General features: G+C 47.0%; 1 protein-coding gene and 1 long non-coding RNA gene across 2 annotated transcripts; one reads left to right on the forward strand and one right to left on the reverse strand.

Moving 5' to 3' along the window:
• The first annotated feature begins 1,337 nt into the window (after positions 1 to 1,337).
• LOC118381700 (calcium-activated potassium channel subunit beta-4-like) lies at positions 1,338 to 2,941 on the forward strand. Its single transcript, XM_035768609.2, has one exon. It carries the CDS (start codon positions 2,088 to 2,090, stop codon positions 2,457 to 2,459), a length of 372 nt encoding a protein of 123 aa, XP_035624502.1. The 5' UTR covers positions 1,338 to 2,087; the 3' UTR covers positions 2,460 to 2,941.
• A 4,315-nt stretch (positions 2,942 to 7,256) lies between these two features.
• On the reverse strand, positions 7,257 to 8,426 carry LOC127919881 (uncharacterized). The gene is made up of 3 exons (XR_008104355.1): positions 8,309 to 8,426; positions 7,990 to 8,087; positions 7,257 to 7,312 (listed from the first exon to the last, which is right to left on the reverse strand). It is a non-coding gene; the product is annotated as an uncharacterized LOC127919881 (long non-coding RNA).
• Positions 8,427 to 21,714: the final 13,288 nt, after the last annotated feature.

A 21,714-nucleotide genomic window follows, 5' to 3' on the forward strand; every position in this document is an offset into this window, starting at 1 on the left:
GGGGAGGAGGTTATGCTGACCCTGTGACAGAGCCTGGGGAGATGCTGACCCTGTAACAGAGCCTGGGGAGGAGGTTAAGATGCTGACCCTGTAACAGAGCCTGGGGAGGAGGTTAAGATGCTGACCCTGTAACAGAGCCTGGGGAGGAGGTTAAGATGCTGACCCTGTAACAGAGCCTGGGGAGGAGGTTAAGATGCTGACCCTGTGACCCTGTAACAGAGCCTGGGGAGGAGGTTAAGATGCTGACCCTGTGAACAGAGCCTGGGGAGGAGGTTAAGATGCTGACCCTGTAGAGCCAGAGCCTGGGGAGGAGGTTAAGATGCTGACCCTGTAACAGAGCCTGGGGAGGAGGAGGTTAAGATGCTGACCCTGTGACAGAGCCTGGGGAGGAGGTTAAGATGCTGACCCTGTAACAGAGCCTGGGGAGGAGGTTAAGATGCTGACCCTGTAACAGACAGAGCCTAACAGAGGGGAGGAGGTTAAGATGCTGACCCTGTAACCCTGGGGAGGAGGTTAAGATGCTGACAGAGCCTGGGGAGGAGGTTAAGATGCTGACCCTGTAACAGAGCCAGAGCCTAACAGAGGGGAGGAGGTTAAGATGCTGACCCTGTGACAGAGCCTGGGGAGGAGGTTAAGATGCTGACCCTGTAACAGACAGAGCCTGGGAGGAGGTTAAGATGCTGACCCTGTAACAGAGCCTGGGGAGGATGCTGACCCTGTGACAGAGCCTGGGGAGGAGGTTAAGATGCTGACCCTGTAACAGAGCCTGGGGAGGAGGTTAAGATGCTGACCCTGTGACAGAGCCTGGGGAGGAGGTTAAGATGCTGATCAAGGTTGATTGTAGTAGTAGTAGTAGTAGTAGTAGTGATACTGATTTGTCCCTGCTTCTAAATGTAAGCATCATCTAGAAATCTTTAATTAATATAAAATAGTCATTACTTTTATGAAAAAAGTTTCCATTATTATTTCAACACAACACTTGATAAACATTTGTCATTTTCCATTAAAAGATAAAAATCAAAGTTGACAAGTAGGTTCCAATCATTTCTCTCTCAAACAAACAAAACAATGTCAGACAGTAAACTGGGTGTTTATAAAGATGCAGTGAATGGAAACCACTGGTTAATGGCCCTTACATACAACGCTATGTGCGTGTGTTTATGTGTGTGTATGTTTCTATGTGCTTTTCAAGAAAGCCCCAAAATGATTCTGTGCATCTAGGAAGTGAACAGATGCAGACTAGCTTTAGGCTTTTCTGCCACGTGCACGCCACCGAGCGCCGTACACCACCGTAATCGTTGGCGGGCATTGCTGATTACGCTAAAACTCGCATGGCATAATGCTTGCTTTTTGATTGGTCAACTATAAGCTTTGTTTTTGTATGCCAAGCCAAGTTATCATGTGTCCCAAAGCTTAATGACGTAGGCCATTATTTGTGTTATTGAATGTGTTAACAGTAACTAGCTTAGCCTAGTCTGTCAACAGGTGCATCCTGGAGTGATGCGTCAAAACAATACCGTCCAATCAGCGTAATGAAGTTGGTAACATTGGTGTCAGCAGAAGAGACCTATTTTTAACTGTAGAAAGATCCTCGCCTCAGGCTATATAGGCTGGTCCTCAGACCTCTCGGCACCGTGAGCAGAGAAAGCGGGCTCCATCTCTAAAGGGGCAACAGTAGACCAGTTTGTCCACAGCGAAGTGGTGGATGTCGGAGCCACGGCGAGGGACCGCTGCAGCGCATCATCTGATCGCCAGTAAAGGGAGGGGCATTTACTCCGAACCTAATCCCAGATGCAACATCCAGCCTTTCAGCAAAATCCACATCTCTACGGACCGTTGTGATATGAAGTAGATATCACGCGCATAAGAGCGAGGGGAGGAGGGGGGCAGGCACAGGCTGGACCGCAGCTGCTCCGCTTTCGCAAAGTTCTCCATGCAGAAGGGAGGGCGCGGAGGCCGGTTGAGTGAGAGGGACGTTTTCCTAGAGGCTGCCAGTGTTTGGGGCAAACACAGCGCAGAGAGAGAAGCCCCTCTCCAGCTCTCCTCTCCGTCACTTTCGAGCTCTTTTCAGACCGAAGAGGAGCATAATGGCGAAAATGAGGGTGTCATACGAGTACTCGGAGGCGGAGGATAAGAGTATCCGACTAGGACTGTTCCTCATCGTCTGTGGCATCCTGTCCCTCTTTATCCTCGGGTTCTGCTGGCTCAGTCCAACTCTACAGAGCATGCAGAGCAAACCGGCCAACTGCACGGTGGTGTCCGTGCTCAGACCGGAGGAGATGTTCGAGTGCGTGTTCACGTGCGGGGCGGACTGCAAGGGGACCTCGCTGTATCCGTGTCTGCAGATATTCGTCAATAATTCCGAATCGAACTCCGTGGCTCTGCTGCACTTTGATGAACAGCAACTGGTGCTGAACCCAAAGGTAAATGACTACAACTCTAGAACGAGAACACTGTGAAGGAGCGCTCTAGACTTTATAGTCGACACAGTGTTGCAGTTACTGAATGCAAAGCTGTGAACGATCGATACAGTAGCAAGGCAAAGTGTCTGGCTGGAAAAGTTCCCAGTCTCAGTTTATTGACATGAGATCGATATTATGTTAATAGTTGCCTGTTTTTTAAAACTATGTTAATGTAAACACGCTGTTTGTATACTAAAGACGAAATAACATTCTTGCTATTTTCTATTCCAAAGATATGGCAAAACAATCACAGACTTAAATAATGAGTTTAACTTTCGTAAAAGTCACTTTACAGCAAGTGTGAGAGGATCTACACCTGTCCAAGTCTATTCTAGAGACATAGCCTCATCATCACTCACAAAGAGAACCTCTACTGTGATGAAGAGGAACAGAGAAGACTAAATGACTCCCTTTGGGACAGAAAGCCCAAACGTCTGTGTGAGGTCTCTTTTCTTTTCAGTTGGTCCATTAAACTCTCTAGTCCCATTGTGTGTGATATTACTTTTCAGACGTGCACCTCTCAGACTACAAATCGGGAATGTCTTGGTCCTTTTGAGAATTTCTTCAAATTCTCTGTGGTCATCATCATCATCATCATCATCATCATCATCATCATCATCATCATCATCAGTTATTTCTAGCTAACTTCAGAAGGGTTGAAATCCAACCTTCTCATCTTGTGTTCTTCTGTAGATAGTGTGTTTATACCTTTGAGGGGGTACTGTAGGGCATTCAACTCTTCCTGTCTTCCTGCCCCTCCTCTTTCCCCTCCTCTCCTCCGTTCCCTCCTCATCCTCCCCCTCTCCCTCCTCCCTCCCCCTCCTCTCCTCCTCCCCTCCTCCCTCCTCCTCCCCTCCCCTCCTCCCCTCCTCTCTCCCCTCCTCTCCCCCTCCCCCCTCTCCTCCGTCCCTCCTCTCCTCCGTCCCCTCCCTCCTCCTCCCCTCCTCCTCATCTCCCTCCTCCCTCCTCTCCTCCGTCCCCTCTCCTCTGTCTCCCTGTCCCCTCCTCTCCTCTGTCCCCTCCTCTCCTCCGTCCCCTCCTCTCCTCGATCTCCGTCCCCTCTCTCCTCCGTCCCCTCCCTCTCCTCCGTCCCCTCCTCTCCTCCTCTGTCCCCTCCCTCCTCTCCCCTCCCTCCTGTCCCCCTCCTCTCCTCCTGTCCCCTCCTCTCCTCCGTCCCCTCCTCTCCTCTGTCCCCTCCTCTCCTCTGTCCCCTCCTCTCCTCTGTCCCCTCCTCTCCCCCGTCCCCTCCTCTCCTCTGTCCCCTCCTCTCCTCCGTCCCCTCCCTCCTCGTCCCCTCCTCTCCTCGTCCCCTCCTCTCCCCTGTCCCCTCCTCTCCTCCGTCCCCTCCTCTCCTCTGTCCCCTCCTCTCCTCCGTTCCCTCCTCTCCTCTGTCCTCCTCCCTCCTCCGTCCCCCTCCTCTCCCTCTCTGTCCCCTCCTCTCCTCTGTCCTCCTCCTCTCCTCTGTCCCCTCCTCTCCTCCTGTCCCCTCCTCTCCCCTGTCCCTCCTCTCCTCTGTCCCCTCCTCTCCCCTCCTCCTCCTCTCCCCTCCTCTCCTCCGTCCCCTCCTCTCCTCCGTCCCCTCCCCCTCTCCTCCGTCCCCTCCTCTCCTCTGTCCCCTCCCTCCCTGTCCCCTCCTCTCCTCTGTCCCCTCCTCCTCTGTCCCCTCCTCTCCTCTGTCCCCTCCTCTCCTCCTGTCCCCTCCTCTCCTCTGTCCCCTCCTCTCCTCTGTCCCCTCCCATCCCCTCCTCTCGTCCCCTCCTCTCCTCCGTCCCCTCCCTCCTCCCCTCTCCTCTGTCCCCTCCTCTCCTCCGTCCCCTCCTCCCCTCCTCTCCGTCCCCTCCTCTCCTCCGTCCCCTCCTCTCCTCTGTCCCCTCCTCTCTCCGTCCCCTCCTCTCCGTCCCCTCCTCTCCTCCTCCCTCCGTCCCCTCCCTCCTCTGTCTCCCCCTCTCCTCCCTCCTCCTGTCCCCCCTCTCCTCCTGTCCCCCTCCGTCCGTCTCCGTCCCCTCCTCCTCCTCCCCCCTCTCCTGTCCCTCCTCTCCTAGAACAGACCTCCCTCCCGTCCCCTCCTCACCCCCCTCTCCTCCTCCCACCACCCTCTCTCCTCCGTCCCCTCCAGGTCCTCTCCCCCAGCTCCATGGTAACACCACTGCATCCCTCCGTCCTGTGTCTTTAACACGCCTCTATGTTTACTGACTGGGTTCTATGGCAACAGGAGCACAGCTTTGAACAGTGATGCACGATCGCATGTGTCTGCATTTAAAGGGGCACCCTATTCCCCATGTAGTGCTCTACTTTTGTCCACTAAGGGAATAGGGTGACTAAAAGTAGTGTGCGAAGGAAAAGTGTGGCCAAAAGTAATTAGGTACCATTTAGGACCAATGTAAACCCAGCCTTCTCTCTCTGAGCCTGAGCCTGGGGATGAGGTTAGAATGACTGCAGACAGTGGCACTGAGAGGAAAGAAGTCAGGACTTTGGCTGGTTACCAAACCAACCAGGGGTTGAATGAGTTGGCAGTAAGCTACCAAACGAACCAGGGGTTGAATGACTTGGCAGTAAGCTACCAAACGAACCAGGGGTTGAATGACTTGGCAGTACGCTACCAAACGAACCAGGGGTTGAATGACTTGGCAGTAAGCTACCAAACGAACCAGGGGTTGAATGAAGTACGCTACCAAACGAACCAGGGGTTGAATGACAGTACGCTACCAAACGAACCAGGGGTTGAATGACTTGGCAGTAAGCTACCAAACGAACCAGGGGTTGAATGACTTGGCAGTACGCTACCAAACGAACCAGGGGTTGAATGATTTGGCAGTACGCTACCAAACGAACCAGGGGTTGAATGACTTGGCAGTAAGCTACCAAAGGAACCAGGGGTTGAATGACTTGGCAGTAAGCTACCAAAGGAACCAGGGGTTGAATGACTTGGCAGAAAGCTACCAAAGGAACCAGGGTTGAATGACTTGGCAGTACGCTACCAAAGGAACCAGGGGTTGAATGACTTGGCAGTAAGCAGGAAAAAGGAACCAGGGGTTGAATGACTTGGCAGTAAGCTACCAAAAGGAACCAGGGGTTGAATGACTTGGCAGTAAGCTACCAAATGAACCAGGGTTGAATGACTTGGCAGTAAGCTGGCTGGCAAAAGGAACCAGGGGCCAAATGAACCAGGGGTTGAATGAGTTGGCAGTAAGCTACCAAATGAACCAGGGGTTGAATGAGTTGGCAGTAAGCTACCAATGAACCAGGGTTGTAGTCAGTCTGTACCAAACTGAACCAGGGGTTGAATGATTTGGCAGTAAGACCAAACGAACCAGGGTTGAATGAGTTGGCAGTAAGCTACCAAATGAACCAGGGGTTGAATGACTTGGCAGTAAGCAGGCAAAAGGAACCAGGAGTTGAATGACTTGGCAGTAAGCTACCAAATGAACCAGGGGTTGAATGACTTGGCAGTAAGCAGGCAAAAGGAACCAGGGGTTGAATGACTTGGCAGTAAGCAGGCAAAAGGAACCAGGGGTTGAATGACTTGGCAGTAAGCTACCAAATGAACCAGGGGTTGAATGACTTGGCAGTAAGCAGGCAAAAGGAACCAGGGGTTGAATGACTTGGCAGTGCAGGCAATGACTCCCTTTAGTTACACTGTGTTGTAGTCAGTCTGTCTGTCTGTTCATGTTTATGACTCAATCACTGCAGTCAGAGAGCTAAGCAGTTTTCCTCAGGCTTGGAGGAACTGTAGAGTCTGAGGAGAGGATTGTGTGTGTCCCAAATAGAACCCTGTTCCCTACATAGTGCACAATATAGGAATAGGGTGCTATTTGGGATACAACAACAGTCCATGTTTAATGTTATCATCCCTGACCCTGCATGTTGATTGTAAGTTGTACAACTTTTGCGTATGACTTGCACTTAGATTTAGCTGTTTTTATTGGTGTGTGTGTGTGTGTGTGTGTGTGTGTGTGTGTGTGTGTGTGTGTGTGTGTCGTTATTGACAGGCTACTTCTACGAATGGCCCACCAGGGGTCCTGCTCTATAATGACTTCATTATAATGGTCACTAATATATCCTGTTTCTAGTCTGGATGGTCGGAGTGTTCCAGGAACAGAAGGGTTTGATTGGTTTGAATTGGCTCGTGGGAGGAGAGAGCAGTGGTTCATTTGAGCCGGATCCCACCTCTCTGTTTCGGACTGTTTTGTTCCGGGAACCTATTTAGCTGGATCTGGGTCTCGTGGCACGAAAAATAATTGTACCTGTTTTTGCAAATTTAAAAAAATGCCAATAAAAGCGATCAAAGTTCTTTCGAGTTTCCTCTTCCTCTAATTCTTCTGCCCCCAAAAACAAACTTAATGGATGAAATTCGATTTTCAGCCCTTGCCCTAATATTCTGAAGAGTTGATTGGGGTCGGGCCGGGTTATGGTTTGCACAACACTGTGACCTACTGTATGTGCAGTGGCGATTTTAGCATGTAAATCTTGGAGGAAAATCAAAAAAGTGGGATGTATGCCAGCAAATCTTACCACTGTTATACCTGTATATCAGCAGAGTCCCAACACCTTACCACTACTATACCTGTATATCAGCAGAGTCCCAACACCTTACCACTGCTATACCTGTATATCAGCAGAGTCCCAACACCTTACCACTACCTAGTACCTGGATATCAGCAGAGAGACCCAACACCTTACCACTATACCCTATCAGCAGAGTCCCAACACCTTACCACTGCTATACCTGTATATCAGCAGATATCAGCAGAGTCCCAAGTCCCAACACCTTACCACTACTATACCTGTATATCAGCAGAGTCCCAACACCTTACCACTGCTATACCTGTATATCAGCAGAGTCCCAACACCTTACCAACTATACCTGGATATCAGCAGAGTCCCAACACCTTACCACTGCTATACCTGGATATCAGCAGAGTCCCAACACCTTACCACTGCTATACCTGGATATCAGCAGAGTCCCAACACCTTACCACTGCTATACCTGGATATCAGCAGAGTCCCAACACCTTACCACTGCTATACCTGGATATCAGCAGAGTCCCAACACCTTACCACTGCTATACCTGGATATCAGCAGAGTCCCAACACCTTACCACTGCTATACCTGGATATCAGCAGAGTCCCAACACCTTACCACTGCTATACCTGGATATCAGCAGAGTCCCAACACCTTACCACTGCTATACCTGGATATCAGCAGAGTCCCAACACCTTACCACAGCTATACCTGGATATCAGCAGAGTCCCAACACCTTACCACTACTATACCCAACACCTTACCACTGCTATACCTGGATATCAGCAGAGTCCCAACACCTTACCACTACTACACCTGGATATCAGCAGAGTCCCAACACCTTACCACTGCTATACCTGGATATCAGCAGAGTCCCAACACCTTACCACTGCTATACCTGGATATCAGCAGAGTCCCAACACCTTACCACTACTATACCTGGATATCAGCAGAGTCCCAACACCTTACCACTACTATACCTGGATATCAGCAGAGTCCCAACACCTTACCACTGCTACACCTGGATATCAGCAGAGTCCCAACACCTTACCACTGCTATACCTGGATATCAGCAGAGTCCCAACACCTTACCACTGCTATACCTGGATATCAGCAGAGTCCCAACACCTTACCACTACTATACCTGGATATCAGCAGAGTCCCAACACCTTACCACTACTATACCTGGATATCAGCAGAGTCCCAACACCTTACCACTGCTACACCTGGATATCAGCAGAGTCCCAACACCTTACCACTGCTATACCTGGATATCAGCAGAGACCCAACACCTTACCACTGCTACACCTTACCACTACTATACCTGGATATCAGCAGAGTCCCAACACCTTACCACTGCTATACCTGGATATCAGCAGAGTCCCAACACCTTACCACTGCTACACCTGGATATCAGCAGAGACCCAACACCTTACCACTGCTATACCTGATATCAGCAGAGTAAATACCTGGATATCAACACTACCACTGCTATACCTGGATATCAGCAGAGTCCCAACACCTTACCACTGCTATACCTGGATATCAGCAGAGTCCCAACACCTTACCACTGCTATACCTGGATATCAGCAGAGTCCCAACACCTTACCACTGCTATACCTGGATATCAGCAGAGTCCCAACACCTTACCACTGCTATACCTGGATATCAGCAGAGTCCCAACACCTTACCACTGCTATACCTGGATATCAGCAGAGTCCCAACACCTTACCACTGCTATACCTGGATATCAGCAGAGTCCCAACACCTCAGCAGAGTACCACTACTATACCTGGATATCAGCAGAGTCCCAACACCTTACCACTGTTATACCTGGATATCAGCAGAGTCCCAACACCTTACCACTGCTATACCTGGATATCAGCAGAGTCCCAACACCTTACCACTACTATACCTGGATATCAGCAGAGTCCCAACACCTTACCACTGCTATACCTGGATATCAGCAGAGTCCCAACACCTTACCACTACTATACCTGGATATCAGCAGAGTCCCAACACCTTACCACTACTATACCTGGATATCAGCAGAGTCCCAACACCTTACCACTGCTATACCTGGATATCAGCAGAGTCCCAACACCTTACCACTGCTATACCTGGATATCAGCAGAGTCCCAACACCTTACCACTGCTATACCTGGATATCAGCAGAGTCCCAACACCTTACCACTGCTATACCTGGATATCAGCAGAGTCCCAACACCTTACCACTGCTATACCTGGATATCAGCAGAGTCCCAACACCTTACCACTGCTATACCTGTATATCAGCAGAGTCCCAACACCTTACCACTGCTATACCTGGATATCAGCAGAGTCCCAACACCTTACCACTGCTATACCTGTATATCAGCAGAGTCCCAACACCTTACCACTACTATACCTGGATATCAGCAGAGTCCCAACACCTTACCACTGCGACACCTGGATATCAGCGGAACCTTGTCTGGCACTTTTGAAATGTACAGCGACAGAATTCAGAACATGGGCCATTCTTACAATGTTCTCCCTGTACACCAACTCAGAAGTGTAGGATAAATAAAGGGGACATATATAAGCAGACAATGAAAGCTCTTACAATATTCAATGACTACATTTCTCTAAAACAGGTTATAGGCTACATGTGCACCACCAAGTCAGAACAGTAGGTGAAATTAAGAGGTGAAAATAGACCAAATTATCAGGGTGAGACACATGAGCTACTAACAGCTTACGACACAATATACACCTTGTATTACTTTCTTAGCTACAGTCTACACATCTCCTTAATATATTAGATCATTTATGCAGCAGCATACAATACATTTTTGGACTCACCTTGTTGTGCCGTGCTCACTTGAACAGGAAGGTAGCGCGGTGGTCCTTCGTTGACAAACTGGGAACTCAAAAACTGGGAACTGGGACATAAAGAAAATATGAATCATGATGACGTCAGTGACCTTCAGGTTGTAGCTCCAGAAAGCGACCAGAGTTCCCGGATTTACAATTCCGAGTTGAGTGAAAGTTCGAAACGTATTTTCCCAGTCGTAGCTCATTTTTCCCCGAGTTCCCAGTTGTCTTGAACTCACTAAAGTTAGTTTTTGCAGTTCAGAGTTAACGGTTGAGTTGAGCGCGGCACAAATCATGCTTCATTGACAGCATGGCCAATGTTGAATGTTTATAATTTTAAACTAGGAAAAGAGACCCGTAATCTTAGACTTGGGACCACACAGCCACTCCACTGAAGAGCAGGCTAATGATTGCTTTGCAATGCTTGCAGATGGCCACTGATTCCTTCCAAACCACTAATTGTTGAATTTGCGATTTCCAACTTGTTGTGTAATGTTTATGTCCAATGGCCGATGAGCATTGGATTTTATCTATACTTTCTCTTCATTATTTCTCTTCATATGACGAGGATTAAAAAGGATTTGCCAGTAGATTGCCGACTCGATTCATGATGATGACTGCTAGATAGGTTTTGAAAGTATGATTAAAAAGATATATATATTTCACCTTTATTTAACTAGGCAAGTCAAATTATTATTTCCAATGACGGCCTACCAAAAGGCAGAAGGCCACCTGTACTGTAGATAATAAAGCTACTGTACATATGTGATTTGATGTCATTTTATCTGTGGCCAATTATTATTTTTAATTTTACCTTTATTTAACCAGACAAGTCAGAACACATTCTTATTTTCATTGACGGCCTGGGAACAGTGGGTTAACTGCCTGTTCAGGGGCAGAACGACAGATTTGTACCTCAAATCCCAGCTCGGGGGTTTGAACTCGCAACCTTCCGGTTACTAGTCCAACGCTCTAACCACTAGGCTACCCTGCCGCCCAATGTCCTTGAGCCTTCTTGGATGGGCACTTCTAATGTAACTCTATGGCAGCACCAAAGGGGATAGAATTTTCGTGGTCTACCCTTTTGACTTGGCGGTGACGAGGTGTCCCCATGAGTGACAGAACACTGAGCCAATCACGGTGCAACTTTCCATATTTTCTGCTGCCTTTCCCACCACCACAGAAAGCACTGAGCTAGTCTGAAACACCTGCATGTTGGAGCTGCCTTAAGAAAGCAAAAAGAGACCACGTTTGTATGCGGCTTTATGAACCCAATTATATATATATATATACATATATATATTTTTTTACATTGTTTACAAACTGATATGTGACACATATTAACACCAAAATAAAATGCGGAACAGGCAAGACCCCTCCCCTCCCCCCCAAAAATGTATTTAATTCAAATGGGCTGCCTTGAATGACGGGTCGCCACTGTGTATGTGTGAGACCAACGGGTGGCCGTGGCTGTATGACAACCGTGCCTGTATCTCTCTCTCACATAACTAAAATTGAATTCACTTTTCTACGATCTCTCTCCCTCTCTGCTCTGATAGACATGAGCCTGCGACTCTCGTCTCTCCAGCGTTGCAATTCATCATTTGTTTCCTTATAGAATCACAGCTGCACGATTCTGAGAAACTGCAACAGTCCTGATACCTTGTAATACATTAGCCCAAGTTATATAAGTACTGTTGTCTGTTCAGAAATAAATGAAATCATTCAGAATACTACACCACCAAAAGGCCTATAATTAAGCCACAGATGATCCATAGCTTATTTATTTTACATTTCCATAGCTGTGGATTGTAGCCCAACATAAAGGAATACCCAAGCTGTGGATTGTAGCCAATATAAAGGAATAGCCTAGCTGTGGATTGTAGCCCACATAAAGGAATAGCCAAGCTGTGGATTGTAGCCCAATATAAAGGAATAGCCGAGCTGTGGATTGTAGCCCAGTAACAAGGAATAGCCTAGCCCTGGATTGTAGCCCAGTAACAAGGAATAGCCGAGCTGTGGATTGTAGCCCAATATAAAGGAATAGCCAAGCTGTTGATTGTAGCCCAGTAACAAGGAATAGCCTAGCTGTGGATTGTAGCCCAGTAACAAGGAATAGCCTAGCTGTGGATTGTAGCCCAGTAACAAGGAATAGCCTAGCTGTTGATTGTAGCCCAGTAACAAGGAATAGCCTAGCTGTGGATTGTAGCCCAGTAACAAGGAATAGCCTAGCTGTTGATTGTAGCCCAGTAACAAGGAATAGCCTAGCTGTTGATTGTAGCCCAGTAACAAGGAATAGCCTAGCTGTGGATTGTAGCCCAATAACAAGGAATAGCCTAGCTGTGGATTGTAGCCCAATAACAAGGAATAGCCTAGCTGTGGATTGTAGCCCAATAACAAGGAATAGCCTAGCTGTGGATTGTAATCCAATAACAAGGAATAGCCTAGCTGTGGATTGTAGCCCAATAACAAGGAATAGCCTAGCTGTGGATTGTAGCCCAATAACAAGGAATAGCCTAGCTGTGGATTGTAGCCCAATAACAAGGAATAGCCTAGCTGTGGATTGTAACCCAATAACAAGGAATAGCCTAGCTGTGGATTGTAGCCCAATAACAAGGAATAGCCTAGCTGTTGATTGTAGCCCAATAACAAGGAATAGCCTAGCTGTGGATTGTAATCCAATAACAAGGAATAGCCTAGCTGTGGATTGTAATCCAATAACAAGGAATAGCCTAGCTGTGGATTGTAATCAAATAACAAGGAATAGCCTAGCTGTGGATTGTAATCTAATAACAAGGAATAGCCTAGCTGTTGATTGTAGCCCGATAACAAGGAATAGTCTAGCTGTGGATTGTAGCCCGATAACAAGGAATAGTCTAGCTGTGGATTGTAGCCCGATAACAAGGAATAGCCTGGCTGTGGATTGTAGCCCGATAACAAGGAATAGCCTGGCTGTGGATTGTAGCCCGATAACAAGGAATAGCCTAGCTGTTGATTGTAGCCCAATAACAAGGAATAGCCTAGCTGTTGATTGTAGCCCAATAACAAGGAATAGCCTAGCTGTTGATTGTAGCCCAATAACAAGGAATAGCCTAGCTGTTGATTGTAGCCCAATAACAAGGAATAGCCTAGCTGTTGATTGTAGCCCAATAACAAGGAATAGCCTAGCTGTTGATTGTAGCCCAATAACAAGGAATAGCCTAGCTGTTGATTGTAGCCCAATAACAAGGAATAGTCTACTGTCGGGAACGAGCGGCAAATCTATCAGTGAACAAACAGCATGCAGACCAAACAGGCCTTTCTCAATATTTCAAATACAATCGAGGGAAAACACAGGTTGGAAAGCAGATGGCTCCGGCTGAAAAGAGAAGACTCTCTGCTGTAGGCTACCAACACATTAATCTGCTGTACTTATAAAATAAGAGACAGAGAGGCTTTTGGCACGAGCGCATCAGCCATCAACAGGGAGTGAGTCAGTAAAACTGGAAAGCAATTTTAGGACTATAATTTCCTCCTCCTACTGTAGCCTACAATATGTGTCTCCACACACCTTGGACTGGGCTATAGATGGATTCAAGACAAGGTCTTTTTTGATTGATCTCAGATTCTCAGTTTGTCAGTGTCGCCTACCTTTTCCATCATTTGTGCAGTATAAAATAATAATCTATCAAAGTCTCCAGTTGTGTAAAATGACGATGGAATGGCATGAAATGCGTTTATAAAATGACACGTTTTTCCCCAGACCCCGGGCTACTTAAAGACCCCGGGCTACTTAAAGAACCCGGGCTACTTAAAGACCCCGGGCTACTTAAAGACCCCGGGCTACTTAAAGACCCCGGGCTACTTAAAGACCCCGGGCTACTTACAGACCCCGGGCTACTTAAAGACCCCGGGCTACTTACAGACCCCGGGCTACTTACAGACCCCGGGCTACTTACAGACCCCGGGCTACTTAAAGACCCGGGCTACTTACAGACCCCGGGCTACTTAAAGACCCCGGGCTACTTACAGACCCCGGGCTACTTACAGACCCCGGGCTACTTAAAGACCCCGGGCTACTTAAAGACCCCGGGCTACTTAAAGACCCCGGGCTACTTAAAGACCCCGGGCTACTTAAAGACCCCGGGCTACTTACAGACCCCGGGCTACTTAAAGACCCCGGGCTACTTACAGACCCCGGGCTACTTACAGACCCCGGGCTACTTAAAGACCCCGGGCTACTTACAGACCCCGGGCTACTTACAGACCCCGGGCTACTTAATAAAGATCTGTACTCTACAGCTCTTTGCCACTATGCAGATCTGTACTCTACAGCTCTATGCCACTATGCAGATCTGTACTCTACAGCTCTGTGCCACTATGCAGATCTATACTCTACAGCTTTATGCCACTATGCAGATCTATACTCTACAGCTCTTTGCCACTATGCAGATCTATACTCTACAGCTCTTTGCCACTATGCAGATCTGTACTCTATAGCTCTGTGCCACTATGCAGATCTGTACTCTACAGCTTTATGCCACTACGCAGATCTATACTCTACAGCTCTGTGCCACTATGCAGATCTATACTCTACAGCTTTATGCCACTATGCAGATCTATACTCTACAGCTCTTTGCCACTATGCAGATCTATACTCTACAGCTCTTTGCCACTATGCAGATCTGTACTCTACAGCTCTATGCCACTATGCAGATCTGTACTCTACAGCTTTATGCCACTACGCAGATCTGTACTCTACAGCTCTATGCCACTATGCAGATCTGTACTCTACAGCTTTATGCCACTATGCAGATCTGTACTCTACAGCTTTATGCCACTATGCAGATCTGTACTCTACAGCTTTATGCCACTATGCAGATCTATACTCTACAGCTCTTTGCCACTATGCAGATCTGTACCCTACAGCTCTATGCCACTACGCAGATCTGTACTCTACATCTCTATGCCACTATGCAGATCTGTACTCTACATCTCTATGCCACTATGCAGATCTGTACTCTACAGCTCTGTGCCACTATGCAGATCTGTACTCTACAGCTCTGTGCCACTATGCAGATCTGTACTCTACAGCTCTTTGCCACTATGCAGATCTGTACCCTACAGCTCTATGCCACTACGCAGATCTGTACTCTACATCTCTATGCCACTACGCAGATCTGTACTCTACATCTCTATGCCACTATGCAGATCTGTACTCTACAGCTCTGTGCCACTATGCAGATCTGTACCCTACAGCTCTATGCCACTACGGAGATCTGTACTCTACATCTCTATGCCACTATGCAGATCTGTACTCTACAGCTCTGTGCCACTATGCAGATCTGTACTCTACAGCTCTATGCCACTACGCAGATCTGTACTCTACATCTCTATGCCACTATGCAGATCTGTACTCTACAGCTCTATGCCACTATGCAGATCTGTACCCTACAGCTCTATGCCACTACGCAGATCTGTACTCTACAGCTCTATGCCACTATGCAGATCTGTACTCTACAGCTCTTTGCCACTATGCAGATCTGTACCCTACAGCTCTATGCCACTACGCAGATCTGTACTCTACAGCTCTATGCCACTATGCAGATCTGTACCCTACAGCTCTATGCCACTACGCAGATCTGTACTCTACAGCTCTATGCCACTACGCAGATCTGTACTCTACATCTCTATGCCACTATGCAGATCTGTACCCTACAGCTCTATGCCACTATGCAGATCTGTACCCTACAGCTCTATGCCAATACGCAGATCTGTACCCTACATCTCTATGCCAATACGCAGATCTGTACTCTACAGCTCTATGCCACTACGCAGATCTGTACCCTACAGCTCTATGCCACTATGCAGATCTGTACCCTACAGCTCTATGCCACTATGCAGATCTGTACTCTACAGCTCTATGCCACTATGCAGATCTGTACTCTACACCTCTGTGCCACTATGCAGATCTGTACTCTACAGCTCTGTGCCACTATGCAGATCTGTACTCTACAGCTCTGTGCCACTATGCAGATCTGTACTCTACAGCTCTATGCCACTACGCAGATCTGTACCCTACAGCTCTATGCCACTATGCAGATCTGTACCCTACAGCTCTATGCCACTATGCAGATCTGTACCCTACAGCTCTATGCCACTACGCAGATCTGTACTCTACAGCTCTGTGCCACTATGCAGGTCTGCTAAATGACTTAAATGTAATGTAAATGTACCCTACAGCTCTATGCCACTACGCAGATCTGTACTCTACAGCTCTATGCCACTACGCAGATCTGTACTCTACAGCTCTGTGCCACTATGCAGATCTATACTCTACAGCTCTGTGCCACTATGCAGATCTGTACTCTACAGCTTTATGCCACTACGCAGATCTATACTCTACAGCTCTATGCCACTACGCAGATCTGTACTCTACAGCTCTGTGCCACTATGCAGATCTATACTCTACAGCTCTGTGCCACTATGCAGATCTGTACTCTACAGCTCTGTGCCACTATGCAGATCTATACTCTACAGCTCTGTGCCACTATGCAGATCTGTACTCTACAGCTCTGTGCCACTATGCAGATCTATACTCTACAGCTCTGTGCCACTATGCAGATCTATACTCTACAGCTCTGTGCCACTATGCAGATCTGTACTCTACAGCTTTATGCCACTATGCAGATCTGTACTCTACAGCTTTATGCCACTATGCAGATCTGTACTCTACAGCTCTGTGCCACTATGCAGATCTGTACTCTACAGCTCTGTGCCACTATGCAGATCTATACTCTACAGCTCTGTGCCACTATGCAGATCTGTACTCTACAGCTCTGTGCCACTATGCAGATCTGTACTCTACAGCTTTATGCCACTATGCAGATCTATACTCTACAGCTCTGTGCCACTATGCAGATCTGTACTCTACAGCTTTATGCCACTATGCAGATCTGTACTCTACAGCTCTGTGCCACTATGCAGATCTGTACCCTACAGCTCTATGCCACTATGCAGATCTGTACTCTACAGCTTTATGCCACTATGCAGATCTATACTCTACAGCTCTGTGCCACTATGCAGATCTGTACTCTACAGCTTTATGCCACTATGCAGATCTGTACTCTACAGCTCTGTGCCACTATGCAGATCTGTACCCTACAGCTCTATGCCACTATGCAGATCTGTACTCTATAGCTCTGTGCCACTATGCAGATCTATACTCTACAGCTCTGTGCCACTATGCAGATCTGTACTCTACAGCTTTATGCCACTATGCAGATCTGTACTCTACAGCTTTATGCCACTATGCAGATCTGTACTCTACAGCTCTGTGCCACTATGCAGATCTGTACTCTACAGCTCTGTGCCACTATGCAGATCTATACTCTACAGCTCTGTGCCACTATGCAGATCTGTGTACTCTACAGATCTGTGCCACTATGCAGATCTGTACTCTACAGCTTCATGCCACTATGCAGATCTATACTCTACAGCTCTGTGCCACTATGCAGATCTGTACTCTACAGCTTTATGCCACTATGCAGATCTATACTCTACAGCTTTATGCCACTATGCAGATCTGTACTCTACAGCTCTGTGCCACTATGCAGATCTGTACTCTACAGCTCTATGCCACTATGCAGATCTGTACTCTACAGCTCTGTGCCACTATGCAGATCTGTACCCTACAGCTCTATGCCACTACGCAGATCTGTACCCTACAGCTCTATGCCACTATGCAGATCTGTACTCTACAGCTTTATGCCACTATGCAGATCTGTACTCTACAGCTCTATGCCACTATGCAGATCTGTACTCTACAGCTTTATGCCACTATGCAGATCTGTACTCTACAGCTCTATGCCACTATGCAGATCTGTACTCTACAGCTTTATGCCACTATGCAGATCTGTACCCTACAGCTCTATGCCACTATGCAGATCTGTACTCTACAGCTCTATGCCACTATGCAGATCTGTACTCTACAGCTCTGTGCCACTATGCAGATCTGTACTCTACAGCTTTATGCCACTACGCAGATCTATACTCTACAGCTCTATGCCACTACGCAGATCTGTACTCTACAGCTCTGTGCCACTATGCAGATCTATACTCTACAGCTCTGTGCCACTACGCAGATCTGTACTCTACAGCTCTGTGCCACTATGCAGATCTATACTCTACAGCTCTGTGCCACTATGCAGATCTGTACTCTACAGCTCTGTGCCACTATGCAGATCTATACTCTACAGCTCTGTGCCACTATGCAGATCTATACTCTACAGCTCTGTGCCACTATGCAGATCTGTACTCTACAGCTTTATGCCACTATGCAGATCTGTACTCTACAGCTTTATGCCACTATGCAGATCTGTACTCTACAGCTCTGTGCCACTATGCAGATCTGTACTCTACAGCTCTGTGCCACTATGCAGATCTATACTCTACAGCTCTGTGCCACTATGCAGATCTGTACTCTACAGCTCTGTGCCACTATGCAGATCTGTACTCTACAGCTTTATGCCACTATGCAGATCTATACTCTACAGCTCTGTGCCACTATGCAGATCTGTACTCTACAGCTTTATGCCACTATGCAGATCTGTACTCTACAGCTCTGTGCCACTATGCAGATCTGTACCCTACAGCTCTATGCCACTATGCAGATCTGTACTCTACAGCTTTATGCCACTATGCAGATCTATACTCTACAGCTCTGTGCCACTATGCAGATCTGTACTCTACAGCTTTATGCCACTATGCAGATCTGTACTCTACAGCTCTGTGCCACTATGCAGATCTGTACCCTACAGCTCTATGCCACTATGCAGATCTGTACTCTATAGCTCTGTGCCACTATGCAGATCTATACTCTACAGCTCTGTGCCACTATGCAGATCTGTACTCTACAGCTTTATGCCACTATGCAGATCTGTACTCTACAGCTTTATGCCACTATGCAGATCTGTACTCTACAGCTCTGTGCCACTATGCAGATCTGTACTCTACAGCTCTGTGCCACTATGCAGATCTATACTCTACAGCTCTGTGCCACTATGCAGATCTGTACTCTACAGCTCTGTGCCACTATGCAGATCTGTACTCTACAGCTTCATGCCACTATGCAGATCTATACTCTACAGCTCTGTGCCACTATGCAGATCTGTACTCTACAGCTTTATGCCACTATGCAGATCTGTACTCTACAGCTCTGTGCCACTATGCAGATCTGTACCCTACAGCTCTATGCCACTATGCAGATCTGTACTCTACAGCTTTATGCCACTATGCAGATCTATACTCTACAGCTCTTTGCCACTATGCAGATCTGTACTCTACAGCTCTATGCCACTATGCAGATCTGTACTCTACAGCTTTATGTCACTACGCAGATCTGTACTCTACAGCTCTATGCCACTATGCAGATCTGTACTCTACAGCTCTATGCCACTATGCAGATCTGTACTCTACAGCTTTATGCCACTATGCAGATCTGTACTCTACAGCTTTATGCCACTATGCAGATCTGTAATCTACAGCTTTATGCCACTATGCAGATCTGTACTCTACAGCTTTATGCCACTATGCAGATCTGTACTCTACAGCTCTGTGCCACTATGCAGATCTATACTCTACAGCTCTGTGCCACTATGCAGATCTGTACTCTACAGCTCTGTGCCACTATGCAGATCTGTACTCTACAGCTTCATGCCACTATGCAGATCTATACTCTACAGCTCTGTGCCACTATGCAGATCTGTACTCTACAGCTTTATGCCACTATGCAGATCTATACTCTACAGCTTTATGCCACTATGCAGATCTGTACTCTACAGCTCTGTGCCACTATGCAGATCTGTACTCTACAGCTCTATGCCACTATGCAGATCTGTACTCTACAGCTCTGTGCCACTATGCAGATCTGTACCCTACAGCTCTATGCCACTACGCAGATCTGTACCCTACAGCTCTATGCCACTATGCAGATCTGTACTCTACAGCTTTATGCCACTATGCAGATCTGTACTCTACAGCTCTATGCCACTATGCAGATCTGTACTCTACAGCTCTGTGCCACTATGCAGATCTGTACTCTACAGCTCTATGCCACTACGCAGATCTGTACCCTACAGCTCTATGCCACTATGCAGATCTGTACCCTACAGCTCTGTGCCACTATGCAGATCTGTACTCTACAGCTCTGTGCCACTATGCAGATCTGTACTCTACAGCTCTGTGCCACTATGCAGATCTGTACTCTACAGCTCTATGCCAATACGACGATATGCTTTATTCTAATGGTGATTTTCTTTTGGTTCCTTTCCCGATTTCCAAATGAACCACCGGGTTGAAGGGTTTATTAATGCTTTGTAAATACTGTAGTGAATTAGTCATGGGTTACTTAGGGTGATGAAGGGAGGGAGGAGTGAGAGTCATGGTCTCTTTCAGTATAGGACATACTGTATGGTTTGAAGGGTTTATTAATGCTTTGTAAATACTGTAGTGAATTAGTCATGGGTTACTTAGGGTGATGAAGGGAGGGAGGAGGGAGAGTCATGGTCTCTTTCAGTATAGGACATACTGTATGGTTTGAAGGGTTTATTAATGCTTTGTAAATACTGTAGTGAATTAGTCATGGGTTACTTAGGGTGATGAAGGGAGGGAGGAGGGAGAGTCATGGTCTCTTTCAGTATAGGACATACTGTATGGTTGAAGGGTTTATTAATGCTTTGTAAATACTGTAGTGAATTAGTCATGGGTTACTTAGGGTGATGAAGGGAGGGAGGAGGGAGAGTCATGGTCTCTTTCAGTATAGGACATACTGTATGGTTGAAGGGTTTATTAATGCTTTGTAAATACTGTAGTGAATTAGTCATGGGTTACATAGGGTGATGAAGGGGAGGAGGAGGGAGAGTCATGGTCTCTTTCAGTATAGGACATACTGTATGGTTGAAGGGTTTATTAATGCTTTGTAAATACTGTAGTGAATTAGTCATGGGTTACTTAGGGTGATGAAGGGAGGGAGGAGGGAGAGTCATGGTCTCTTTCAGTATAGGACATACTGTATGGTTGAAGGGTTTATTAATGCTTTGTAAATACTGTAGTGAATTAGTCATGGGTTACTTAGGGTGATGAAGGGAGGGAGGAGGGAGAGTCATGGTCTCTTTCAGTATAGGACATACTGTATGGTTGAAGGGTTTATTAATGCTTTGTAAATACTGTAGTGAATTAGTCATGGGTTACTTAGGGTGATGAAGGGGAGGAGGAGGGAGAGTCATGGTCTCTTTCAGTATAGGACATACTGTATGGTTGAAGGGTTTATTAATGCTTTGTAAATACTGTAGTGAATTAGTCATGGGTTACTTAGGGTGATGAAGGGAGGGAGGAGGGAGAGTCATGGTCTCTTTCAGTATAGGACATACTGTATGGTTGAAGGGTTTATTAATGCTTTGTAAATACTGTAGTGAATTAGTCATGGGTTACTTAGGGTGATGAAGGGAGGGAGGAGGGAGAGTCATGGTCTCTTTCAGTATAGGACATACTGTATGGTTGAAGGGTTTATTAATGCTTTGTAAATACTGTAGTGAATTAGTCATGGGTTACTTAGGGTGATGAAGGGAGGGAGGAGTGAGAGTCATGGTCTCTTTCAGTATAGGACATACTGTATGGTTTGAAGGGTTTATTAATGCTTTGTAAATACTGTAGTGAATTAGTCATGGGTTACTTAGGGTGATGAAGGGAGGGAGGAGGGAGAGTCATGGTCTCTTTCAGTATAGGACATACTGTATGGTTTGAAGGGTTTATTAATGCTTTGTAAATACTGTAGTGAATTAGTCATGGGTTACTTAGGGTGATGAAGGGAGGGAGGAGGGAGAGTCATGGTCTCTTTCA

Source organism: Oncorhynchus keta, unplaced genomic scaffold (genome assembly GCF_023373465.1).
Source record: "Oncorhynchus keta strain PuntledgeMale-10-30-2019 unplaced genomic scaffold, Oket_V2 Un_contig_17769_pilon_pilon, whole genome shotgun sequence".
Classification (NCBI taxonomy): domain Eukaryota; kingdom Metazoa; phylum Chordata; class Actinopteri; order Salmoniformes; family Salmonidae; genus Oncorhynchus; species Oncorhynchus keta.

What these genes read in the sequence shown, in the direction of transcription:
- LOC118381700 (XM_035768609.2), top strand. Translation starts at nt 2,088, where the DNA reads ATGGCGAAAATGAGGGTGTCATACGAGTACTCGGAGGCGGAGGATAAG.